The sequence below is a fragment of the Pristiophorus japonicus genome, chromosome 1, assembly GCF_044704955.1.
Source record: "Pristiophorus japonicus isolate sPriJap1 chromosome 1, sPriJap1.hap1, whole genome shotgun sequence".
NCBI classification, from domain to species: domain Eukaryota; kingdom Metazoa; phylum Chordata; class Chondrichthyes; family Pristiophoridae; genus Pristiophorus; species Pristiophorus japonicus.
The window spans coordinates 186,100,185-186,125,839 of NC_091977.1; the positions used below are offsets into that span (position 1 = coordinate 186,100,185).

Sequence of the window (25,655 nt, forward strand, 5' to 3'; positions counted from 1 at the left end):
GCATCTGAGTCCACGTGGATCTGCACCTTGGCTCCCGTGAAGTTGCCGATACCCGGTTCGAACAGCGAGGGGAACTTGCTCAATACTTGGGAACATGTATCTTCCTCCGATGACAACACCTTTATGTCGTTCCAGTCGCATCTGATTTTCTCCAACCAGCTCCTGCCGAGCAGCGTTGGGCCATTGCCTAGAACAATCCACAGCGGTAACTCGTGAACCGCACCGTTATACGACACGTTAATTTGTGCACTGCCAATCACCTTTATCAGTTCTTTGGTGCACGTGCGCAACTTGGCGTTAACAGGGCTCAGCCTGGGCCTCACAGTCTTAGTATCCCACAGCTTATTAAATACCCTCTCGTTCTTGATCGATTGACTTGCCCCTGTGTCCAGTTCCATCGCTACCGATATCCCATTAAACGTCACATTAATCAAAATTGGTTTACTCTTGGTTATGAAAGAGTACAGTCCATTCACTTCCTCCTCTGGCATCATGGATTGCATATCCGGATCCACGCTAGTCTGACTCTCATCCTCCATGTGGTGTGTCGCAGCTCGCTTGCTCATCTGCGGACACTTGTGCTGGAGATGTCCCACTCTCAGACAGCCTTTGCAACTATATTGCTTAAATCAGCACTGCTGGTGCCGATGATTTCCCCCACAACGCCAACGCGGAGAAGTCGCATACATTCCCGTTGGCGGACTTTGAGCTGCCACAGGTTTCATGAACGCAGCCGGATAGGCCCTGCCATGTGCCGTTCTGCCGAACACCGAACTATTCGCAAACACAGCCGGATAGGCCCTGCCATGTGCCGTTCTGCCGAACACCGAACTATTCGCAAACACAGCCGGATAGGCCCTGCCATGTGCCGTTCTGCAGAACACCGAACCATTCGCAAACGCAGCCGGATAGGCCCTGCCATGTGCCGTTCTGCCGAACACCGAACCATTCGCAAACGCAGCCGGATAGGCCCTGCCATGTGCCGCTCTGCCGAACGCCGAATCAATCACATTTACAGTATTTGCTGAGGATTGGTTCTTCACCGATATTTGCTTTAAACTCCTGTCCGTTGTCATACATGATTGAGCGATCTGGGTGGCCCTTTTTAAATCCAACTCCTCCACTGCCAGAAGTTTGCACAGGATCACCTCGTGGGTGATACCGATAACAAAGAAGTCCCGCAGCATGTCTGCCAACAACGTCCTGAACTTGCATGGTCCCGCTAGATGTCTCAGGTCGGCAACGGATTCCGCCGCGCTCTGGCCCTCCGATCGAACATGTGTATAAAGCCTGTATCTCGAGATGATGATGCTGTCGTCTGGCTTGAGGTGTTCCCGTACCCATGTACACAACTCCTCGTACGTTTTCTCTGTTGGATCACTAGGCATAAGTAGATTCTTTATCAGACCGTAGATCTTTGAACCGCACAGAGTGAGGAACACGGCCCGGTGCCAATCTGCATCATCGACCCCCTTCATTTTGTTGGCCTCGAAGTACTGGTTCAAACGCCTCACAAAGTCTGCCTAATCTTCTCCCTCTGCGCATCGCTCTAAAAATCCAATCGTGCTCATTTTGCAAACAAATGTTTTTGTATTCTTGTCGCCAAATGCTATGTATGCAATAAAGGTACAAACTGAGTACTGTTTAACTGAACAAGGTACAACCTTGGCTCTGCTTCATTATGGCCCATAGTGCCTGGCTCACAAAATGGCTGGCCTTTTATCCCAGAGCAGCACCATGTGTGTGCTGCTCAGTGGCCTCCAACAATGACACCATCTGGTGGCTACAAACAGCATGTACATACATGACACTCGCCGACTACCCACTCCGCCAGATCCACCCTGTTCGGTGAAACATCTGGTGCCAATTTCTCACTACCGCTATCTAATGTCCCCTGGATGAAAGTCTCTGTGCTGGTGGCTGGGAGAAAGGATCGTTGCTCTTCACCATCTTTATCAATGATTTGGACAAAGACATTGGGTGGAGTAGGAAATGTTGCTGATGACACTAGGGCACTTGAGGTAGTTCGGACTTTAGGTGAAATAGCCTGCAGGCTGATTTAGATACATTGGTGAATTAGGTCATAGTGTGGCAAATGTCCTTCAATGTGAATAAAACCTCTGGAATAGATTTCCAGAATGTGTGGTGAGTATATATTTACTTCACACTTTCAGAAGGATGCTGGATAAATTCATAAAAGTGGGAGACATCTCAAGTTATAGAAGGTAGGTAGTGTTAGCAGTGACTAGTGATATCAGTTATGCAATCTCCTGGATGGAGTAGTTGGCCTTTTCTTGTCCTCTTTTGTTTGGTCTTATGAATATTCAGCATAATTAGTTGCCAAATTGATTGGGATTACTTTCACACCAATTATGTGATGCTGTACGACCGTATTATTTCAATTATCCTTTTACCTACATCATGCCCCCTCTACCACACTCTGTATGCCTAGTATGCAGAGAAAATTGAGCAAGAATAGATTCATTTATAATTTGTTTTAAAGCAATACAGGTATAATATAAAGAACAGAAAATAACTGATCATAAGTTTAAGGCAGTAATTGCAGCCCTGAGGTCGACTGATGGCCTCCTTCTTTAAAATTGTAATGTCATCAGAACCACACAATTGAATTGCTACCTTGCAATTCCCTAGAACTTCAGTACTGTCCTAAATTTGCTTTTACTGTGGTAAAAATAGCATAGTGCGATGAATTGTCAATGGTATAGATGAAGGATGAGTGTTTGGTGTTAGATCTCTTAATTTCCAATGAAATACGAACTCCGATGGTAGTTTTAACTTTTTAATCTTGGCAGAGAGTAACAAGCTGCTGGCTGATTGCCAGTTTCTTTGTCTTACTGAAACCACATGGTCAAAATGGCTGTATTTATACCTGGATCAATTTACAGAAAAGAACTCGCCTTCTTTGACCTTATTGGCTCAATTGAAAGTATTTTAATGTTTTAATTGGCTCGCTACCCAAGGTCCGAAAATGTCAAGTTGATTGATGATTTCATGCAATGTGGCCTGTGTTTTTTCACAGCCTGTCTAAATGCAGCCTGTTTGAATTCTCTATCAATCCCCCCTTTGATTCTTTCACAAACTGAATCATAAAACATCAGGTATCACTGGTTAAACATTCTACAAAATAATTTCATACATGTTAATAGAGTTTCCTTCTAAAATTTGTTGATGTTTTTTCGCCACATGTCCGGACTAGTAGCTTCCACACAAATTTACACCAACCTGAGTTCCATCGTGGCCACAATGGAAGTCTGGTTTTAGTAGGTTAATTAACCTTATTCCAATTTAATCCAAATCAATATCTTAATTCAACCAGTAAACCACCTTTCCTTAAGCATAACATACCCCTGTGCAATGTACAGACGGTCTGCTAGGACCTGCAAGGTGTCTCAACTGCGGGACAGCAGCTACAGCTGCCTGGTCACAACAACATTTAATCAACATAAACAAACAATATAAAAGTAAAAAATATTTACATGTAATTCCCTTGCTACCCTACTATTTCCCTTCGGTGCAGAGGGTCGGCTAGTAAGAAGTAGGCCTATGCCTAGAATACCTACAATCAATACTACAGTAAATTTATACATTTTCGCGAAAAGTAATTGTCCTTATTAGATTTCAGCTTCAGTTACGGGTGCTCGTTTAGCGTGTGAAGCGTGGATCCAGGCTTTCTTTCCTTGGACTTTAACAGCTGCCTGGGTGGTCAATAACACTTGGTAAGGTCCCTCCCACTTGGCACCCAAAGGTTCTTTATGCAACTTTTTCACATACACCCAGACTCCCGGGATGATGTCGTGTCCTCCTTCGGGTAGATTACCCCAAGCTGCCGATACCTGTCGGGAAACAGAACTAATAGCATTGGTTAAGTTCTGATAGTATGATAACAAAGTGTCACTCATTAAGTGAACATCAGCTTTCTGTAAATCGATAGTTCCTGGCAGCGACATGGGTCTTCCTGTTATAATTTCAAATGGGCTTAGACCTGTAGTTCTGTTCGGGGTTGCCCTAATGCTACATAGCACTATTGGTAGTGCCTGGGGCCATGGTGTTCCTTCTTGGTGATATTTGGCAAGCCGTTGTTTCAGAGTTCGATTCATTCGCTCCACTTGTCCTGATGATTGTGGATGATAAGGACAGTGTAAATCCCACGTAATGTTCAGTAACCTACAGACTTCTTGGCAGACAGCACCTGTGAAGTGTGTTCCCTGATCTGAGTCAATGCTACTCGGGACTCCCCATCGGGGAATGTAATCCTTACACAAGATCTTTGCAGTGTGATTGGCTGTGGCTCTTTTAGTTGGGACAGCTTCTACCCATCTAGAGAATCTGTCGACTATGACAAGAATGTTAGTGTATCCTTGGCATGAAGGAAGAGATATATAATCAACCTGCAGATGCTGGAGTGGTCCGACAGGGGCAGGGGGCCTCAGTTGGGGCATTACCGTGATGGGTCCAGCTGGGCATGTTTTTTAAATCCCCGACCCCACCAGCTTTTCTGGAACCGTGCCGTCATCTGTTGTGAGGCCAAGTGTCCCCACGAGTGGATCTGTTGGGCTAAAAAAGGCATAAGCGCTTGTGGCGCAACTGGCTTGTCGGTAACTCTTTGTCTCCAGACACCATCTTCGCATAGCTTAATTCCTGCCTCAATCCATGTCCATTTTTCCTCTCGGGAGCACTCGCCTTGCATTGTTTGAAGGTCTCGTGTCAGAGTCCTGAGTGCTTTCAATCTGCACATCAGTGTTGGTTCTTCTGGAGGAACACCCTGTGAGGCGGCATCTTTAGCTGCCTGGTCGGCTGGGGCATTTCCCTGTGCTTCTGTGGTATTTTCCTTGGTATGGGCCTTACACTTCAGGATGGACACTTCCTGAGGTAATTGTATGGCCTCCAGTAAGTCTCGGACTTCTTTTCCATTTCAGATAGGTGTACCAGCAGCAATGAGGAATCCTCTTTTCCGCCATAACATACCAAAGTCGTGAGCGACTCCAAAAGCATAACGCAAATCTGTGTAGACATTAGCTGTCTGTCCTTCTGCTATTCGACATGCTTCTGACAGGGCCCGTAACTCGGCCTGTTGTGCTGACGTTCCTGAGGGTAAACATCCTTTTGCCACTACCTCATATAAGGTTGTAACTGCCCATCCTGCTTTTCTGGTACCATTGTCAACAAAGGAGGAACCATCTGTAAACAGGATGAGGTCTGGGTTGTGCAGAGGCTCCTCTGCTGCTAAGGCTGCTTCTTCTGTTTCTTTTAAAATCTCCACGCAGTCATGCTCTTCACATTCTCCCCCCTCTTGCTCCCTCGATTCTGACATCGGGAGCATAGTTACGGGATTAACCGGGCTGGTCCGGACGATATGGAGATTAGGAGCTTCCAAACTGCTGTCCAGCGGATCCATCTTGCTGCTGTCACCTGAGACATTCTATTCATAGACAGCGAAGCGTGTACGGTGTGGGGACACTTGACAATCAGCTTTTGGTCGAGGACTAGACCCGCAGTGATCATTACCGCTCGACATGTAGCTTCCATGGCCCTTAGGCAACTTCCCCATCCGAGGGCTACCGCATCCAGTTTTGCCGAATATTAGCCAATAGGTCTTTGCCGATCCCCATGTTCTTGTGTCAGTATAGCTGTCATATATCCTTCTTTCTCATGGACAAACAGGGTAAATGGCTTACCACTGTCGGGGATTCCCAGAGCCGGTGCCGAACACAAAGCCTTTTTCAAACTCAGGAAGGCCTCTTGCTGTTCCTTAGTGAGGGTGATGGCTTCTTTAGAGGCACGTTTCCCCTTTAAGATATCATTCAATGGCTGAGCAAGCTGTGTGAAGGAGTCAATCCAATTTCTGTTAAAGTTACACAATCCCAAAAAAGACCTTAGTTCCTGAATAGTGGTGGGTTTTTTAGCAGCCCGAATGGCTGCAGTTCTATCCTGGGTATGTTCTCTCTTTCCTTATGAAATCTTTTGTTCCAGGTATACAACCTCTTCTTGGGATATTTGTACTTTGTCGATGCTGGCTTTATGTCCTTTCAGCCGAAGGTGATCCAGCAAAGCTCGTAAATCTTGTTCATGCTGTTCTTCCGTGTTTGAAGCTAGCAGGATATCGTCTACATATTGGATGACTGTGGATGACAGGGGAGGTAATTCTCGCAAATGGCTTTGTAAAGCCATGTGGAATACTGTAGGGCTGTTATGGAAACCCTGCGGTAACCGGGTCCAAGTATACTGTTGTCCTTGGACAGTGAAAGCAAACTACTGTCGAACCTCCGGTGCCACAGGCACCGACCAAAATCCGTTGGCCATATCTATAACCGAGAAATATTTATGTTCCAGTTTGAGGGCATTAAAAATGGTGGAGGGATCTGCGACCAAAGGAGCTTTTTGATCAATACACTGGTTAGCTTTCCTATAATCGACAGTCAAACGGCGAGTTTCATTAGATTTCTGTACCGGCCACACGGGGCTATTGGAGGAGCTATGCGTTTTAATAAGCACCCCTTGTTTTTCCAATTGCTGAATAACCGGTAAGATTCCCGCGATGGCAGTTGGACTGATGGGATACTGTTTAGTGCATGGAGGCTTGCTCCCGGTAAATGACGCAGGCTCCATCTGGAGTAGGCCACAATCATTCTTATCTTTAGCCCATATCGGGTGTTCCTTCAATTCTTCTTTCTTCAAAGTTCTAATTGACCATGTCACCCGACCATCCTCGAAATGCAACAATGAATCTACTTGGATTAGAACGTCCATTCCCAAAAGGGGTTGATCTACTGGGCCTATCCAGACCGGCGTGGTTAGTTCATGTGGACCCAGCCCAATAAGTACCGGTGTTGTCCTTTTAATTTCCATTTTATGGCCCCCAACTCCATAGGCTGTACATGCCCTACCATCCAACGGCAAAAAGTCTTCATATTGTAGAGGTAAGCATGTTAATTCCGCCCCTGTGTCGAAAAGACAGTCCTCATCCTTATCGCCCACCCTCACAGTTATATATAGCCCATCTCCCCTTTGTTGTATTAGTGCGAGGAGGGGGGCCAGGGTGGGCTCTAATCGTTTTTTGCTATCCCAAGTAACTCCTTCTGTTGTTGTATTGTCAGTCACTTAAATGCTTCTATGAGGTCGTTATCTTGTGACAAACCTGGCTTGTTGGCTGAATTGTATCCCTGGCTGCGTCCTCTTCCCCAGCCACGACCTTTCTGTTTTGCCCTGCACGTCTTGGCCCAGTGACCTTCTTTCCCACAATAATGACATTTTCCGGGTAATTTTCTGAATGATTGTTTATCGGAATCCTGGGATTTCCATCCCATAGCCTGTACAGCTCGGACTTTAGCTCCCATATCCCGATCTAATTGGTTACATCGATCCACCAATGCTGCAAGGTAGTTCCTCTATCTTCCCAGTCCAGTAACACTACTTTAAGCATTTTGGACAGTTCTGGCTTTAGACCTGCCACGAAAGCTGCTTTCAGGGGTCCAAACGCTTGTTCATCCATTTCCTCATCCGTATTATTCATACCCGAATGTTCTAGCCACGTGCATCTAAGCCGCTCGTCATACTCCAGGACCTCCTCTGTTCCTTTCTGTTGGCAAGCTGCAATTTTTCCCCAGTCTGTCTTAGCTGGACTGAAGGCTTCCAGCCAGTGTTTAATCGCCTCCCATCCTGCGTCTAATTCTTGCTCATTCTGCCCCAAAGCTTCATCTACCTTGTCGTGCAATTTTCTTCCCTGTGTTTTTGGCACCATTATGGTCAAAATTTGCACTCCGTCCCAGGGATGAAGTTGATATATATTTCTTAAGCGGTCCAATTGGTCCCACGTTTTTACTCCCCCTTTCTTTGGATTAGGCAATTCCTTGGACCATTTATCAATTTTCTCTGGGTCTGCCGGAGCATGAACTAAGTATTCTGCATACACCCTTCTCTTTGTTTTTTTGGTTCCGCCCTCATCCGCAGTCTCTTCTGATTTGACGACAACTCGTCTTTTTTTAAACGGGGCAAAGCGCACCCCTAATTCTTCATCATCCTCCGACACTGTATTGTCGGAGGATTCAGAAACCGTATCTATTCCTCGGTCGTGTCTTCGGGTTTGCGCTTTTAATTTATCCAAACATGGGTACCCTGGGAATTGATCAATACATTTTCCTTTTCCTATTACTGTCTCTTGATCTAATGATTTTTTCCATTCTTTAATTTCACCTTTAAGATCGTTAACTTCCGCTTCCAGCTTTTCAAGTTCAAGCTTTTTCTGTCGCAGCTGTGCACAAACAGCTTGCAATTGATCCTTTGTGCTGGTCAGTTCTCGATCATGTTGGGAACGCATTATAATTTCATTCCGGTTTCGGATCTGGCCCATAGCCGCTAGGGACCATCTAGTTCGCTCTTTATTTTTCATACGGGTCGTTTTTCCCCAGACCCTTTTAATCTCGTCCAAGGACCATTGTCCTTTGGAGGTTCCGTACTTTTGTTCGATCTTAATACAGGTTTTAGATAAGTTGAATTGTTGTTCTATGTATTCTTTCAACTGTTCGAGAATTAAATCTAGCGAAACTTCAGATGGTGCCTGCCCACCTTTAACAGTTGTAGGCAATTCTTTGTTCTTATCTCCTGCTGCCATTATACTGAGTTCTTTACTGGGGTCTCGAGTTGTAGGCTTGCTAGCCGATCAATAGGTCGGTGATTAATTAACTAACACACCGCCGAAGTGTAGACGTCTATGGGACCTCGAGCCGACTACCAACCGGAGGGTTCGCAAACCGGAGGCTTTCGGAATCGCGTAGAAGGAGAGGCGAATTTAGACTTTTGACCGAGGACTTCTTTTTGAAAAAGAGGTGTCCTTACCTCAGTATGTAGGTCCGATGTCCAAAATTCAGTTTCTTTCCTCAGCGACCCTGCTCGCAACGCCAAAATTGTTAGATCTCTTAATTTCCAATGAAATACGAACTCCGATGGTAGTTTTAACTTTTTAATCTTGGCAGAGAGTAACAAGCTGCTGGCTGATTGCCAATTTCTTTGTCTTACTGAAACCACATGGTCAAAATGGCTGTATTTATACCTGGATGAATTTACAGAAAAGAACTCGCCTTCTTTGACCTTATTGGCTCAATTGAAAGTCTTTTAACGTTTTAATTGGCTCGCTACCCAAGGTCCGAAAATGTCAAGTTGATTGATGACTTAATGCAATGTGGCCTGTGTTTTTTCACAGCCTGTCTGAATGCAGCCTGATTGAATTCTCTATCAGTTTGGTTAGATTCAGAGGGGTCAAGATTCATAGTGAATTCAGATCCTGAACCCATTATTAGTTTGGATATTACTGCTAATATGAGAACCAGGAAATCCTCTGCCAGGCTGCCAGGGGCCTAAAATAATCCCCATCAGTATAGTGCCTGTAGGGACCTAGATTAATGCATACTCCGAGACTGCCAAAAAAATGACCCACTCTGGAAAATGGATGTGTATCATTAAACCACCACAAATAAAAAAAAAAAAAACTTTTGAAGAGGCTTTCAATCAACTTTAGAAACAACCATCACCCATCATGCAGGATTTTTCTATGAATACCAACTAATTTTCAGACATTATTTTAGTAGACAGGGGCAGGGAATGCGCCAGGGACCCATTATGCCAGATCCCTATCTGTTTGTGCAGTTGCCAGATTTTCCAACATCACTTCCACCAGATGGCAGAAGCACCCATCCAAATACAAACAGATACTGTATAATTAAATAAGGTTGTAATGACAGTGTAACAACATATAGTTGATTGCCCATCATTGCTACTTCAGTAACACTGCACACTCCTGACTTGAGTATTATAAATGGAGGTGGGGCTTTGAGGAGTGAGGAGGTGATCCACTCATCACAGAGTACCCAGCCTCTGACCTGTTCTTGTAGCCACAGAGTTGACATGGCTGATCCAGTTCAGCTTCTGGTCACTGGTGACCTCCAAGGTGTTGGTGATGAGGGTACCATTGACTATCAAGGGCAGGTTGGTGGGCTTTCTCTTTTTTGAGATAATCACTCTCTGGCACCAACATTCCTTTTAAACTTTGCTTTGTTCTGCATGGCCTGTTTCTTTTATTGTGGGGACGTGTCCCATCACCCGGCTGCGCAGCTTAGAGGAAACACTGCCTGGCACTTACATGGTGTGAATTTTATCAGTCAACTTGTCAGCCCAACTCTGAATGCTATCCAGGTATTGCTGTAGGTTGGCATGGGTTGCTTCTTTAATAAAAGATTTACAAAAGGAGCTGAACACAGTGGAATCATCAGCAAATAGCTCCTCTCCTCAATTTATGATGGACAGAACACCATTGATGAAGCAGTTGAAGATGGTTGGGTTGAAGATGCTTCCCTGAGGATGTCCTGCGATTATATCTCAAGGCTGTGATGACTGGCCTCCAAATTCCACGGCCATTTTTGTTTGTTTCAGGTATGACTCCAATCATTGGACGGTTTTCTCTTTGACTACAATTGACTAGTTTTGCCAGAGCTCCTTGGTGCCTTACTCAGTCAAGTGCTGCCTGATGTCAAGGGCAGTTAGTCTCACCTCCCCTCTTGCATTCTTTTGTCTATGTCTGGATCAAGGCTGTGATGAACTCTGAAGCCAAGTGATTCTGATGGAACCTGAGCTAAGCATCAGTGAGCAGGTTATTGGTGAGTTGGTGTTGCTTGATGGTACTATTGATGACACCATCGACCAATTGTGACTGGGAGAAGACTGATAAGACAGTAATTGGCTGGGATAGATTTGAACCTTTTTGTGGATAGGAAATAGCTGGGAAATCTTCCATATTGTTGGGTAGATACCAGTATCCTAGCTGTACTGGGAACCACTGTGTGGGGACACCACCGTAGGTCGGGGCTATGAATAAAGCTGGAGTGCCGGGCCTTGGAACATTGTGGGTGAAGGTGCAGTGAATGAGGGTACGGGGCCCAGAAGAGCCAAGGGCCCAGGGGCAGCACGGGCCTGCCCACACTGACATATGTGTGCGCACTAGGTCCGTGCAGCAAAGCATCGTGGTTAACCCTTGCCACTGGATAAAGGCCTAGCTCTGTCAAGCCCGTCTGGTGGCTGGTGTGCAACGGTCACCACGCGTTAAAAAAATCCACGCACAGGCATCTTCCACCCCCTCAATTGGAGTTCAGGACTGAAACATTGGGTCCTTCATTGAAACATCTGTGAACTCTTGTGGAAGCAAGTCATCCTTGCTCGAGGGACCGCCTATGAGCTGTACTGGAACAGCTTGGCTATGGGAGTGGCTAGCTCTGGTGGACAAGTCTTCAGCAGTTCTGCCAGAATACTGTCAGGGCTCATAGCCTTTGTTGTGTCCAATGCATTCATTGCATTCAGCAGCTTCTTAATGTCATGTGTACTGAACCAAATTGGCTGAACACTGGTATTTATGATGGTGAGGACCTCAGGGACAGACAGAGTAGGATGACCCACTTTTGGCTGACCAACAGGAAGAGCAGTGGAAGGAAGGTAGTGCAGGGGTCCCCTGTGGTCATCCCCCTGCAAAACAGATACACCGCTTTGGGTACAGTTGAGGGGGATGACTGATCAGGGGAGAGCAGCAGCAGCTAAGTTCATGGCACCGTGGGTGGCTCTGCTGCACAGGAAGGCAGGAAAAAGTGGGAGAGCTATAGTGATAGGGGATTCGATTGTAAGGGGAATAAATAGGTGTTTCTGCGGCCGCAACCGAGACTCCAGGATGGTATGTTGCCTCCCTGGTGCAAGGGTCAAGGATGTCTCGGAGTGGGTGCAGGACATTTTGAAAAGGGAGGGTGAACAGCCAGTTGTCGTGGTGCATATAGGTACCAAAGATATAGGTAAAAAACGGGATGATGTCCTACAAGATGAATTTAGGGAGCTAGGAGCTAAATTAAAAAGTAGGACCTCAAAAGTAGTAATCTCAGGATTGCTACCAGTGCCACGTGCTAGTCAGAGCAGGAATCGCAGAATAGCTCAGATGAATACGTGGCTTGAGGAATGATGCAGAAGGGAGGGATTCAAATTCCTGGGACATTGGAACCGGTTCTGGGGGAGATGGGATCAGTACAAACAGGACGGTCTGCACCTGGGCAGGACCGGAACCAATGTCCTAGGGGGAGTCTTTGCTAGTGCTGTTGGGGAAGGGCTAAACTAATATGGCAGGGGGATGGGAACCTATGCAGGGAGACAGAGAGAAGTAGAATGGGAGCAAAAGCAAAAGATAGAAAGAAGAAAAGTAAATGTGGAGGGCAGAGAAACCTAAGGCAAAAAGCAAAAAGGGCCACATTACAGCACAATTCTAAAGGGGCAAAGTATGTTAAAAAGACAAGCCTGAAGGCTCTGTGCCTCAATGCGAGGAGTATTCAGAATAAGGTGGACGAATTAACTGTGCAGATAGCAGTTAACGGATATGATGTAATTGGCATCACGGAGACATGGCTCCAGGGTGACCAAAGCTGAGAACTCAACATCCAGGGGTATTCAACTTTAGGAAGAATAGACAGAAAGGAAAAGGAGGTGGGGTGGCATTGCTGGTTAAAGAGGAAATTAATGCAATAATAAGGAAGGACATTAACTTGGATGATGTGGAATCGGTATGGGTGGAGCTACGGAATATCACAGGGCAGAAAACGCTGTGAGAGTTGTGTACAGACCACAAAACAGTAGTAGTGAAGTTGGGGAGAGCATCAAACAAGAAATTAGGGATGCGTGCAATAAAGGTACAGCAGTTATCATGGGTGACTTTAATCTACATATTGATTGGGCTAACCAAACTGGTAGCAATATGGTGGAGGAGGATTTCCTGGAGTGTATCAGCAGCAAACCTGAGGACTGGAAGAAATTTAGAATTCAGCAGAGGAGGACAATGGTTTTAATTAGGAGGGGGGAAATAGAGTATGAGAGGAAGCTTGCTGGGAACATAAAAACTGACTGCAAAAGCTTCTACAGATATGTGAAGAGAAAAAGATTAGTGAAGACAAACGTAGATCCCTTGCAGTCAGATTCAGGTGAATTTATAATGGGGAACAAAGAAATAGCAGACCAGTTGAACAAACATTTTGGTTCTGTCTTCACGAAGGAAGACACAAATAACCTTCCGGAAGTACGAGGGAACTGAGGGTCGAATGAGAAGGAGGAACTGAAGGATATCCTTATTAGACAGGAAATTGTGTTAGGGAAATTGATGAGATTGAAGGCCGATAAATCCCCAGGGCCTGATAGTGTTCATCCCAAGGTAGTTAAAAGAAGTGGCCCGAGAAATAGTGGATGCATTGGTGATCATTTTCCGACAGTCTATCGACTCTGGATCAGTTCCTATGGACTGGAGGGTAGCTAATGTAACACCTCTTTTTAAAAAAAGGAGGGAGAGAGAAAACGGGTAATTATAGACCAGTTAGCCTGACATCAGTAGGGAGAAAAATGTTGGAATCAATTATTAAAGATGAAATAGCTGTGCATTTGGAAAGCAGTGACAGGATCAGTCCAAGTCAGCATGGTTTTATGAAAGGGAAATCATGCTTGACAAATCTTCTGGAATTTTTTGAGGATGTAACTAGTAGAGTGGACAAGGGAGAACAAGTGGATCTGGTGTGTTTGAACTTTCAAAAGGCTTTTGACAAGGTCCCACACAAGAGATTGGTGTGCAAAATCAAAGCACATGGTATTGGGGGTAATGTACTGACATGGATAGAGAACTGGTTGGCAGACAGGAAACAGAGAGTCGGGTTAAACGGGTCCTTTTCAGAATGGTAGGGAGTGACTAGTGGGATGCCACAGGGCTCAGTGCTGGGACCCCAGCTCTTTACAATATATATTAATGATTTAGATGAAGGAATTGAGTGTAATATCTCCAAGTTTGCAGATGACACTAAACTGGGTGGCGGTGTGAGCTGTGAGGAGGGTGCTAAGAGGCTGCAGGGTGACTTGGACAGGTTAGGTGAGTGGGCAAATGCATGGCAGATGTAGTATAATGTGGATAAGTGTGAGGTTATCCACTTTGGTGGCAAAAACACGAATGCAGAATATTATCTGAATGGCAGATTAGGAAAAGTGGAGGTGCAACGAGACCTGGGTGTCATGGTTCATCAGTCATTGAAAGCTGGCATGCAGGTACAGCAGGCGGTGAAGGCGGCAAATGGTATGTTGGCCTTCATAGCGAGGGGATTTGAGTATAGGAGCAGGGAGGTCTTACTGCAGTTGTACAGGGCCTTGGTGAGGCCTCACCCGGAATACTGTGTTCAGTTTTGGTCCCCTAATCTGAGGAAGGACATTCTTGCTATTGAGGGTGTGCAGCGAAGATTCACCAGACTGATTCCCGGGATGGCAGGACTGACATATGAGGAGAGACTGGATCAACTGGGCCTTTATACACTGGAGTTTAGAAGGATGAGAGGGTATCTCATCGAAACATATAAGATTCTGACGGGACTGGACAGGTTAGATGCGGGAAGAATGTTTCCGATGTTGGGGAAGTCCAGAACCAGAGGACACAGTCTTAGGATAAGGGGTAGGCCATTTCGGACTGAGATGAGGAGAAACCTCTTCACTCAGAGAGTTGTTAACCTGTGGAGTTCCCTACCGCAGAGAGTTGTTGATGCCAGTTCATTGGATATATTCAAGAGGGAGTTAGATATGGCCCTTACGCCGAAAGGGATCAAGGGGTACGGAGAGAAAGCAGGAAAGGGGTACTGAGGGAATGATCAGCCATGATCTTATTGAATGGTGGTGCAGGCTTGAAGGGCTGACTGGCCTACTCTTGCACCTATTTTCTATGTTTCTATGAAGATACTTTCAAACAGTTCAGCCCTGTCTCTTGCACTCATATTCTAGGCTCCAACATAGTCGAGGATGGGAATGTTCATGGAGCCTCATTCTCCTGTTAATTGACGAGTTGTCCACCACCAATTGGATGTGGTATGGTTACAGAGCTTTTCTGTGAACCATTGATTTTGGACTACTCAGCGGGTTTTGGTGTTTAGCATGCTAGTAGCCCTGTTTATTGGCATCACTCATACCTCATTCTGAGGTCGGCTGGTGATAGATAGGTTAGTGAGGATGGCATCAAGTAGCTTACTTCTGTCTGCTGGTTCCCTCACCACCTGATGTGAGCCCAGTCTGGCCGTTGTGTCCTTCAGGACTCGACCATCTCAGTAAGTGTTGGTATTACCAAGCCATTCTTTGTGGTGGACATTTAAGTTCTCATCTAGAATACATTCTGTGCCCTTGCTTCCTTTGGAGTATCCTCGAAGTGAAGTTTAAAGTGGAGGCATACTGTTTTGACAGTTGGGTAGTAGGTGGTGATCAGCAGGAGATTTCCATGGCCTTTTTGGCCTGAAGTTATGACTTCACGGGCTCCAACTCTTTTAGAGTAAACAAAATAAACATTAGATCAAGTGCCCCCCGATCTGGGGAAAATTCAGCTTTTACCAAGATTTGAACTCCAATCGCTAGATTCAAAGTCCAGAGTGCTCACCATTACACCATTGAACCAACAATAAAGAACACTCACTCCTTCGAGCCGGAATTGAACCAGCGACTTAAGGATGACTTTACTGTGTATTCTACTACAGTCCTCTGCACTACTAACTGAGCTATCGAAGGGAAGTAGAGTCAATGTTGGTTTTCAGCTGATTCTAATTTCTTTAAGTAAAAACTGAAAATGAAGAGCCCCAACTAGATTGCATGACCTTTTGCACTGAATAATGGAAGTCATTTGAATTTGGCAAAGGTTATTTCCTTTGAGATTCTGGGATTGCAGTTCGATATAATTGTGTTTGCTTTGTTTAGCGACAGATGTTAGTTATGCAACCACTGACTAATTGAACACTCTGCATTGCCATAATCAAAATGGGGCAGAATTAGCTCATTGTACATTGTAATTTCTGCCTTCTGTGGAAGGCAAGAACAAATCTGTTTAACTATTGCTGTTTTTACTGAAATTTTTTTAATTCATTTGGTTAGCTCAACTTTTTACTTTATTGGCCCAGTAAATCTCCAGTCATTCCAATCCGATGGAATAGCTGCAAACCCAGTCGGGTCCGGGATATGCCTGGTCCCAGCCTTCAGGTAAAGTTTTGCGAGGAGGGAGGAGCCTCCGTCTTCCCCTTACAAGGCCATCAATGTGTACCATCTACAAGATGCACTACAGCAACTCGCCAAGGTTTCTTCGACAGCACCTCCCAAACTCGCATCCTCTGCCACCGAGAAGGACAAGAGCAGCAGGCGCCATAGGAGCACCATGTAAGTTCCCCTCCAAGTCACACACCATCCTGACTTGGAAATATGTCACCTTTCCTTCATCATCGCTGGGCCAAAATCCTGTAACTCCCTACCCAACAGAACTGTGTACCTTCACCACAAGGTCTGCAGCGGTTCATCACCATCTTCTCAAGAGCAATTAGGGATAGGCAATAAATGCCGGCATTGCCAGTGATGCCCACATCTCAGGAATGAATAAAAAAAATGTAAGGGAGGGGAGGACAGGACCAAGGGAATTGTCTTCTTAAGCTACTCCTAGGTCCTCATTCAGGACCTGGTACATAATCAACACAGGTACACCTGATTTTAGTAGGTGTACCTGGCTGAAAGAGACACCAGTAAGTGCCACCTTGGGGTCCAAGTTGTGAATCAATGATGAGAGGACTTGTGGACTGTGTTTTAAATGCCCCCCTTCTAAGGGGGCTGCTTGGGGCATCCAAATTGTACTTCTGGGAGTGAGTCCAGCACCCTTGCCTGGTCAGACCAGATACCGCTGGTATTTTCAAAGTCTTTGCTGGGGGCAGAGGGCCCCACAGATGCACCCCCAAGCCACCAAAAGCCCACTCCCGTAGGGTTCTTCCCCTGAACCTGGAAAGATGAGCAGGGTCAACAGCAGAATTTCATGGCAGCCACGAATCTGGCAAAATTGCCAAGATTATGGACTAGAGTTTCCTCATTTTTTGCATGCTTGACGCCCACTTAACATCCATTTTACCGCTGAAATGACATATACCGCCCATATATCGCCCATTTAGCCACAAAATGGAACTGACGAGCATTTTTCGGAAACTTATCGCCGAGTGTTACTTTCCCCATGTGCGTAACGCTGGGAAAAATTAATACAGCCCGCCCACTTTTTCTTGGCCGGAATCATCAGAATGGGCGAAATCAATGCCCATAATATCGCCCAGCGTTACTTTCCGCACATAATTAACGCCGAGATTCAATAATACCGACCGCCCTTTTTTTTGGTCATAAAGGTCACATTTTCCAAAACTAACACCCATAAGATCGCCCACTGTCACTTTCACCACCACACACACATATCGCCCACAATATCGCTCGCCCAAAAAACTGCCCAGAAAAAGTGGAACTGTTCCAAACGAATCACAGTGTTATGGACGCCATGTTCTAGATCACATGTCGCATCCTTTAAAAGGCTGCTCTGCTTCAACCTCGGGGGAGTTCAGATGTACTCTGGAGGTCGTTGGAGTTGATGTGAACATCTGTACAAACATCTTTACCATACTGTGAACAATTGGAATTTAATAGGTATCTTCGTCGGGAAATTTATTCTTTGTGACCAATCGGTGGTAAACAGACAGCTATTGCAATGGGGCCTGTCCTTTCTCACCCTCTCTTGATGACCAATTATATGCTGCAGACTCGAGATGGTCAAAGGTACGCTTCACAGCATTATGTGCCCAATGTAAGACATGCCAGACTGATGAGCAGTCTAACCTCAACTTGCCCGACACCTCCTGCCTTTGGAGACTGCACTTCCACAAAGTGGTTATCACTGAGGTATGCCAGCTTATAAGGGGAGATCTGCAGCCTGCCAGCACCATCAGTACTGCACTGTCCGTCGAGGTCAAAGTCACTGCGGCACTGTTGTTCTACGCATCGGTTCTTTTCAGGCCTCAGCTGGCGACATTTGCGGTCTGTCTCAGCATGCCACACATTGGTGCTTTAGACAGGTCTCTGAAGCCCTGTACACATGCAGGAACAACTTGATCAGCTTCCCCATGACCAGGGAGGCAGAGTGAGAGGGCTCCAGGATTCTCCAGAATTGCAAACTTCCCCAAGGTGCAGGGAGCAATAGACTGTACACACATCGCAATGTGGGCACCTTTTCAGAATGCAGAGGTTTTCAGGAACTGCAAGGGATTCCACTCCCTGAATGTCCAACTGGTTGTCGACCACCAGCAAATTATTATGGCAGTGAATGCTCAATTTCTGGGCAGCATCTGTGATAGTCACAACCTGCGTGAGAGCATTGTATCTGACTTGTTTAACAATCAGCCACAAGGTCAATGCTGGATGCTTGGTGACAAAAGATATGGCATCGCCATCTGGCTGATTACCCCTTGCGTGACACCCACACCAAAGCCGAGAGGCGATACAATGAGAGCCACAGAGCCACTCGCAATATCATGGAGAAAACCATTGGAATGCTTAAGCAGCACTCTAGATGCCTGGACCACTCAGGAGGCGAGCTCCAATACCACCCTGAGCAGGTAGCTCAATTCATGATGGTGTGCTCCATGCTGCACAACTTGGCTATCAGGAGGGGACAAGAATTGCCTGATGAGTCTAACAGTCCACCTCACCAGAGAGAGGAAGAGGAAGATGAGGAGGTGGACGCTGACATCGGCCCACACATTCAGGCTGACGCTGAAGCCATGCCCCCGCCCCCCTGTAGACCACATGAAAGGGCCTGTGGTGGCATGATAGCTGCAAGAGCCTTACGTCAGGAGCTCATCAATGAGCACGTTTCCTGAAAGAACATTGGTGTTATTTACAAGGCTGACACACTACTATGTGTGCATGTGATGCATCAATGGTGGGCACCACCTTGGTGACAGTCAAAGTTTAAGTTGATTGAAGTTAAGTGTAATTATATCCTTCGATGTTAAGCAATCACCAGCGTGTAACGGTGCAGCTATCTGAGCCAGTGTGCAACAAGGTTTTGTGAAATAAAAAACATTTAAACCAAACAGTTGTCTGAACTCATCAGTATTTCTGTAGAACCAACCCTTCCCCCCGTCCCACTTCTCCTCCCCACCTCTACCCCTTCCCCGTCCCCTCCTGACTCCAAGCTGCCTAGCTGAGGAACTCCTCAGGCGATGCTTCATTTGGGGGGGGATGACGGCTGAACCACTGCTTGGATGGAAAAGGGAGAGGACGATCCCAAGGTGGGAACGTGCTCAGAGCCAGAAGCAAGATGTTGCTCCTGGCTCTCATGTGTGGTTGGCAATGGGGGTGTGGCATCTGGGGTGCAATGCCGCACTCCGGGACCACTGGGAGCCCTCTGCCACCAGTGTTCCTGGCTACCAGCTCCAGGGCCTCCACCAGCCCTTCCATGTTATATCTTATTTATTGGAAAAAATTCAGCGCTAACTATGTTCTTGGTGCTTATTAGGCTTTTTGCCACTGGTGAACCTGCCTCGTGCCTCCAACAACAGCCAAACAAGCACACACCACAGCCACACACACCTTCAGTCCCTCTCAGCTCCCTCTCTCTTTGTCTCCTCTTCTGCACATGTCATGATGACCCTTGACCTTCTGAATCGCGGGAATCGAACATTGCCATGCCGTTGCTAAGGATGGTGACATTTTACGGCAGAATGTCAACGAGATTTAACGCGACCGCCCATTTCATATCGCTCACGGTAACGCCCAATTTTAAAAATGGAGACTAAGTGCTTTGAGAATGGGTGAGAAGCCGGCGATCTGAAAACCCATTTTTACCGCCACGTCAGAAATAACGCCCATTTTTGGGCGATAAGCAGAAAAGTGTAAAATCCAGCCCATGATCTCCACAAATTTTCTAGACTATTGTATTTTCACAAAGGAAAACACGGGCCTGAAAGAAATGTTCTGTACCATAAACCAATACAGCATAGAAGGAGTCTACTTCACCCATCGTGACTGGGCAGCTCTTTGCTAGAGCAATCCAAAACTCATCTTTTGCTCTCTCCCATAGCACTCTATCTTCCTTTGCTTCAAATATCTATTCACTCTTCCCTTAAAAGATGCAATAGTCTCTGTCTTAACCAATTCCTATTGCAAATAATTCTACATACCCACACAAATGTCTGCATAGAGAAATTTCCCTAACCTGCCTCTTCATTCTATCAAAATGCTTCGCAATTTCTCATCCCTTGTATCACCCTGTAACAAACAGCAGCAAAATGTTTTTTGGAACGGCACAATTTAACTCTTTAAAATCATGTAGCAAAAATGTGCTTAATGATTAATATATAACATCAAGTAGCTGAATGTAGGCATCGGTTTATAATTATTTGTTTGTAGTATTTTCTAAACAGTATTGATACTTTCTTCCAACTGTAAGGGAATATGAATCCAGATGGAATTCAGCTGCGTTAAAAGTAAAAGCGAATCTACATCTATTAATTACAAGATTTACATATTTAATACAAATTAATCTTCTAAATACTGCAGACATTAAGTAAGGAACTAGATCATTGTGAACAATTTAAATATGCTTTCTAATAAGATCCAGAGCAGTAATCATCAGCAAATCCTCAAAAGTTGAGATTTAACAGACCCTGAATATCGATGCACACCTCAGAATAATTTATGATGATAGTTCATTTTGCCATCTGATAAATGTAATCAAACAGTGCTCGAAATATAAGATCAAACTTGAATCCTATTTGTACTGGTGGTAACATGCCACCGACCTCGGAAAACGGGCGCAATGTATACAATTTACGTAAGAACATAAGAAATAGGAGCAGGAGTAGGCCAGTTGGCCCCTCGAGCCTGCTCCGCCATTCAATATCATAGTTGATCTTATTGAATTTTATTGAAAAGCCCTTGTTAAAGTCCAATCATAATAAACAACTTGAAATCTTGGACAGCGAAAGAACAAGGAGGAAGAACAAGATTTGGAAAAGATTATTATTTACAAATAATCAGTGTCAGGTTTAGGTGGGCTAAGGCCCCAGCCTCAAGAGTTTTTGTCACTCATGGATATATATTAATTTATTCCTTATTGCATTTCTTTCTAAGTCAATCATGTACATATGAAGACAGGATGGTGATTTTTTTTACCTTGAAATATATTAGTTCAGTTTTCTGTGTGTGTACAAATGTCTTCATGATGTTGTCTACGAGAACGTCCATAACCAGGCACTAAATTGGGTTTTCCAGCCATTTGTAATGCTTCAAATGTGCATTCTAGACAGCTAGACTAATTACATTTTCATCACTGGCCAGCTGCTTGAGGTATAAAAGCAACAAAATTATAGGATGTGTTGTGATTGGTTTTCTGCCATTCTCACTAATGAACTTAGGTTTCTAAAAATTACACCCAGGAAAATCTATAACATTCATTGGTCAATGTAAAATTCTATTAAAATTAGTGAAGCTGAGAATCCATGGACCCACTGACACACTTTTGCAATTAGGCCAAGACCTGAATACACAGGAGGAGAAATTGGCCTCCTTTGCGCCGCCCGTTAGCACCTTCGGGTGTCGATAACGGGGCGTTACCAACTTTGCAACCGGGTGCAATGAGAGTACCGACCCCCGCGAACTTCCCTTGTAGGTTAGCGGCGGCGGTAAATCCTAACGCCATGATCTCCTGCGCCCCGGTACTGCCCCGGATGCGAATTTGCTTCCGTCCCCTGCAGCATCGGCAGTTGTCAACACTGGCAGCTGCAGGAGGCGTTGTAAGGTAGGCCAACCGCTTGGGGAGTGGTAACTAAAGGGATTGCCAGTGAGCTAGGGGAAGGTTTTTTATTCAGCCCTCAGGTCATTTTTTTCCAAATTTCTTCTGCCGCGATTGATCAACTCTGTTCGAGTGCTTGGGGCTGATTGTTGCAGATCGCAGGTGCTGTCGGCGAGCAAAAGACTTGATTTTTGCAGAGCCTGCAGCAATGGCCTGATCCCGACAATGCTGCACTGGACATTGTGCAACCCCTCCTGCCTGGTTTAGTGCTCCAAGGGAAGTGGTAGTGCTTGATTGAGCGCTCCACTTCCCTTCTAGAGCGCTAAACTGGAAGTTTGCATCCGCTAGAATTGGGTAGCACCTGCCAATAACTTTTGCGTTCCAAAAAGTTATCACCCCAAACGGGGCACTGTGCAACTTCTAGCCCATTGTGTCTCCGTCTTACGTCAGGGATTCCGCAGAGCTTTTAAGGTGTGGAACCTCCACCTGCCCCTTACAAAGTGAGAGGCACAGCTCCGGGAGTAGGGTCTCCCAATGCTGGGGGATCCCCACGTCCCTGACTCTCAGAGCAATAGCAGTTCTTACCCATAGGTCGAGGCTGTGATCATGGCCTGGACCCACAAATAGTTTGTAATATTTCTTAAATGCTGTCTGTAAGTGCAACTCCTTTGCAAATGGATCTGCTGGGATGTTTCAAAGTTCTTTCCAGGAGGCAAAGGACCTGGCAATCCCCCTGGAATTGGTAAGTTCTGGGTAGGGTAGCATAGTGGTTATGTTACTAGGCTAGTAATCCAGAGGCCTGGACTAATGATCTGGGGGAACATGAGTTCAAATCCCATCATGGCAGCTGGGGAATTTTAATTTAGTTAATAAACAAAAAAATATCTGGAACAGAAAGCTAGTATTAGTAATGGTGATCATGAAACTACAGGTATCAGATTGTTGTAAAAACCCATCTGGTTCACTAAAGTCCTTTAGGGAAGGAAACATGCTGTCCTTACCTGGTATGGCCTATATGTGACTCTAGGCCCACAGCAATGTGGTTGATTCTTAACTGGCCAAGGAAACCACTCAGTTGTATAAGATGGCTCATCACTACCTTCTCATGAGCAGTTAGGGATGGGCAATAAATGCTGGCCTTGCCAGTGATGCCCACATCCCATGAACAAATAAGTCCAAAAAAAAGTTGTTGTAGAGGCCTTACATGTGTCCCTGGTGCATTATTCCCATGGAAATACCGGGACATCTCCCGACCCTTGGTCTGCAGCAGAACTCTGAGGTGGATGCAGCCTGGAATGCACACTGATCATACTGGAATTTAATCAGCTAAGATTGTGCACCCTAGAGCTGTGCTTCTCCCACTAGGACTGCTCTACCCCGTTAGCACCATAGCTTACAGAATTATTTAGAAGAGACAGAGAAGAATACCCGCCCCGGTAGCTGGTCTAATTTTGCAGGCTCCATTGGTGAGCTAGTGCCTCGTCAATCATTAACTATGACCTGGAATATTGCTGGTCTGCCTAGTTCATGTATTTGATATTTGAGTCTGCCACAGAGGGTTGACTTGGTTTTGAATTATTATCATGTCATTTTGCAGCCACCTTGAGCTCCTTGAGATTTTGCTCACCTCCCTTCCAAAAGAATAGTCACTTGTTGCTCATCAGACAACTGACAAGTGTGATTCTGAGCCCTTCCTGGGCACTACACTCCAGAAGCTCCTCATGAGTGGCAAGGTGATCAGCATAATGGATCACCATGCTTCATCAAGAAAATGATTAGTTATTTAATCATAGTAGCCTAGAGCTGAATTTCTGATGTGCACTGCTGGTGTGCAAGGCTGTATGCCAGTACTGTAGACTTGAAAAGTTACCTGTAAATCATCCTAACCTTGTGCAGGTCACTGGTAAGGCTGCATTTGCAATATTGTGTGTAGTTTTGGGTACTCTACCTGCAAAATGATTTTCACAATCTCAAGATGTCCTAAAGCGCATTATGGTCACTTAAGTACTTTTGAAAAGAAGTCACTGTTGTAATATAGAAAATGTGGCAGTAACTTTGCACATAGCAAGCTCCCACAAACAATATGATAATGACCAGATAATCTGTTTTGTTGAGTGATGTTGGTTGAGGGATAAATATTGGCCAGGAAACATGGAAAACTCTGTAAAAACCATGGGATTGTTTACGTCCACCATGATCACGGAGGTGGAGTGGTCCAGGGCAGCAACAGCCCTGATTATTTTTGTGGGGCCCGGAGGAACACACCTGCTCTCCACAAAAATAATTTAAAACTTACCTTTTCAGGCCTCTGGTAAAACTGGTTGGACTGTGTATGACGCATTCTCTGATCAGTACTATCCTAAAATAGCATAGTGCCCCCTTTACATATTAAAAGTGGCCTACAGTCTGAAGCAGGTGGGTGCTTAAGTCAGCACAGTGGTGGGCCCCTGTGACAATGGTGGTTGCTGTAGCATCAGCTTTAACCGGGCGGTAAGTCTACCAACCCAATTATGAGGCCATTTCTAGCCTAGTTAACACCAATTTTGGCACGGTAAATTCAGTAAAACAGTCTGTTTCTATATATTCTGTTCTCTCTCCGATCCCTTCAAATTTTAAACACTTCCATCATCACATAATCTCCTCGGTTCTAACAAAAACAGCTCCAATTTTTCAAGTCTTCCTTGTATTTGTAGTTCCTCATATCATCAGTGCTGCAACCTCTCTGTTGCCTCAACGTCCTTCCTTCAAGTTCAAGCAGACAGCTGATAGAAAGAAGCAACTAGTAATGATATGTAATATTACATAGAGATTCAGCTGTCAGAGAATGAACAAACAAAATGGGATTTGGCAAAGCCAGGAGCCAGTTGGAAAGTGAAGGGAGATGGGTAAAGATATGACAATCTGATCCAACCAGAATTATCTGTTCCTTTGTAATTATGATTTTACTGATCTACATCTATGGTATCTCAAAATATGTTTCCTGTGTATAGATCCTATGTAACGATCGGAGTAGTTTCGTTAATGTTGCAAAAACTGAAGTACAATATATGCACCACATATGAAAAAAAAACAAGACAAGAGTATTATTCTGAGAAAACAATGCAAAAATAAATATTCTGTACATTTTCCAAAATTCTGTTGTATAATCATCAGATTAAATCACTATTTTTAATGGATAAAAATGTGCAATTTTTGAAAGTTGCATAAAATGCTCCAGTTAACAATTTCTTCTAACCAATTTACCATTTTCGAATTCCTCTTAGGGCGCTTCTACTATCTGATTCACTTTAGAAAGCTGACCTATGGCGAAGCTGTACAAGCCTGTATTAAAGATGGATCAAGGATCGCTAAAGTTGGCCAGATGTACGCCGCCTGGAAGTTGCTGGGCTACGACCGCTGTGATGCGGGCTGGCTCGCTGATGGCAGTGTCCGCTACCCTATCACCAGACCCCGGCAGCGATGCAGTGAAACTGAGGCAGCCGTGCGCTTTGCTGGCTTCCCAGATAAGAAACACCGGTTATATGGTGTCTACTGCTTCAGAAGCAATTGATAGTTCACATAAAAGCTTAGATGGAGACGAGTGTTATTTTAATTCTGCACATGTGAAGGATGTACTTTCAATGATATGAACTCAAAACATGTTACCAAAACTGTGATAAAACTATTTTTACTTACTGTACAATGCCATTTTCATACAAGCCAAAACATCTTTTCTTTGTTGTAATGTATCATACAATCATTAAATATTAAAAATAATATAATTTTTATAGGAAGCTATACCAAGATTTAGCACCATTTTGCTTTTTTTTTTAAAGTAGCAGTTAGCAAAAGCTGCCCTAAACATTGCCCTAACCGTGTCTAATAGATAGAACATTCAGGAATGGGTGGAGGGGGCAAACCATAACTAGACCTTATTAAGAAATGTAAGGCCATTCGATTAAAACATGGACATTTCTCAGGCAATCTTTCAATC

The 25,655-nt window shown here is 45.0% G+C and overlaps 1 protein-coding gene across 3 annotated transcripts in view; it reads left to right on the forward strand.

The window, feature by feature from the left end:
- Positions 1 to 25,376, forward strand: part of hapln1b (hyaluronan and proteoglycan link protein 1b) — a 142,159-nt gene extending 116,783 nt beyond the window's left edge. For all 3 annotated transcript variants that reach the window (XM_070866833.1, XM_070866842.1, XM_070866851.1), the window contains exon 5: positions 24,946 to 25,376. In XM_070866833.1, coding sequence (XP_070722934.1) covers positions 24,946 to 25,232 — 287 coding nt within the window. In that variant the 3' untranslated portion in view covers positions 25,233 to 25,376. The remainder of the gene's footprint in view (positions 1 to 24,945) is intronic.
- Positions 25,377 to 25,655: the final 279 nt, after the last annotated feature.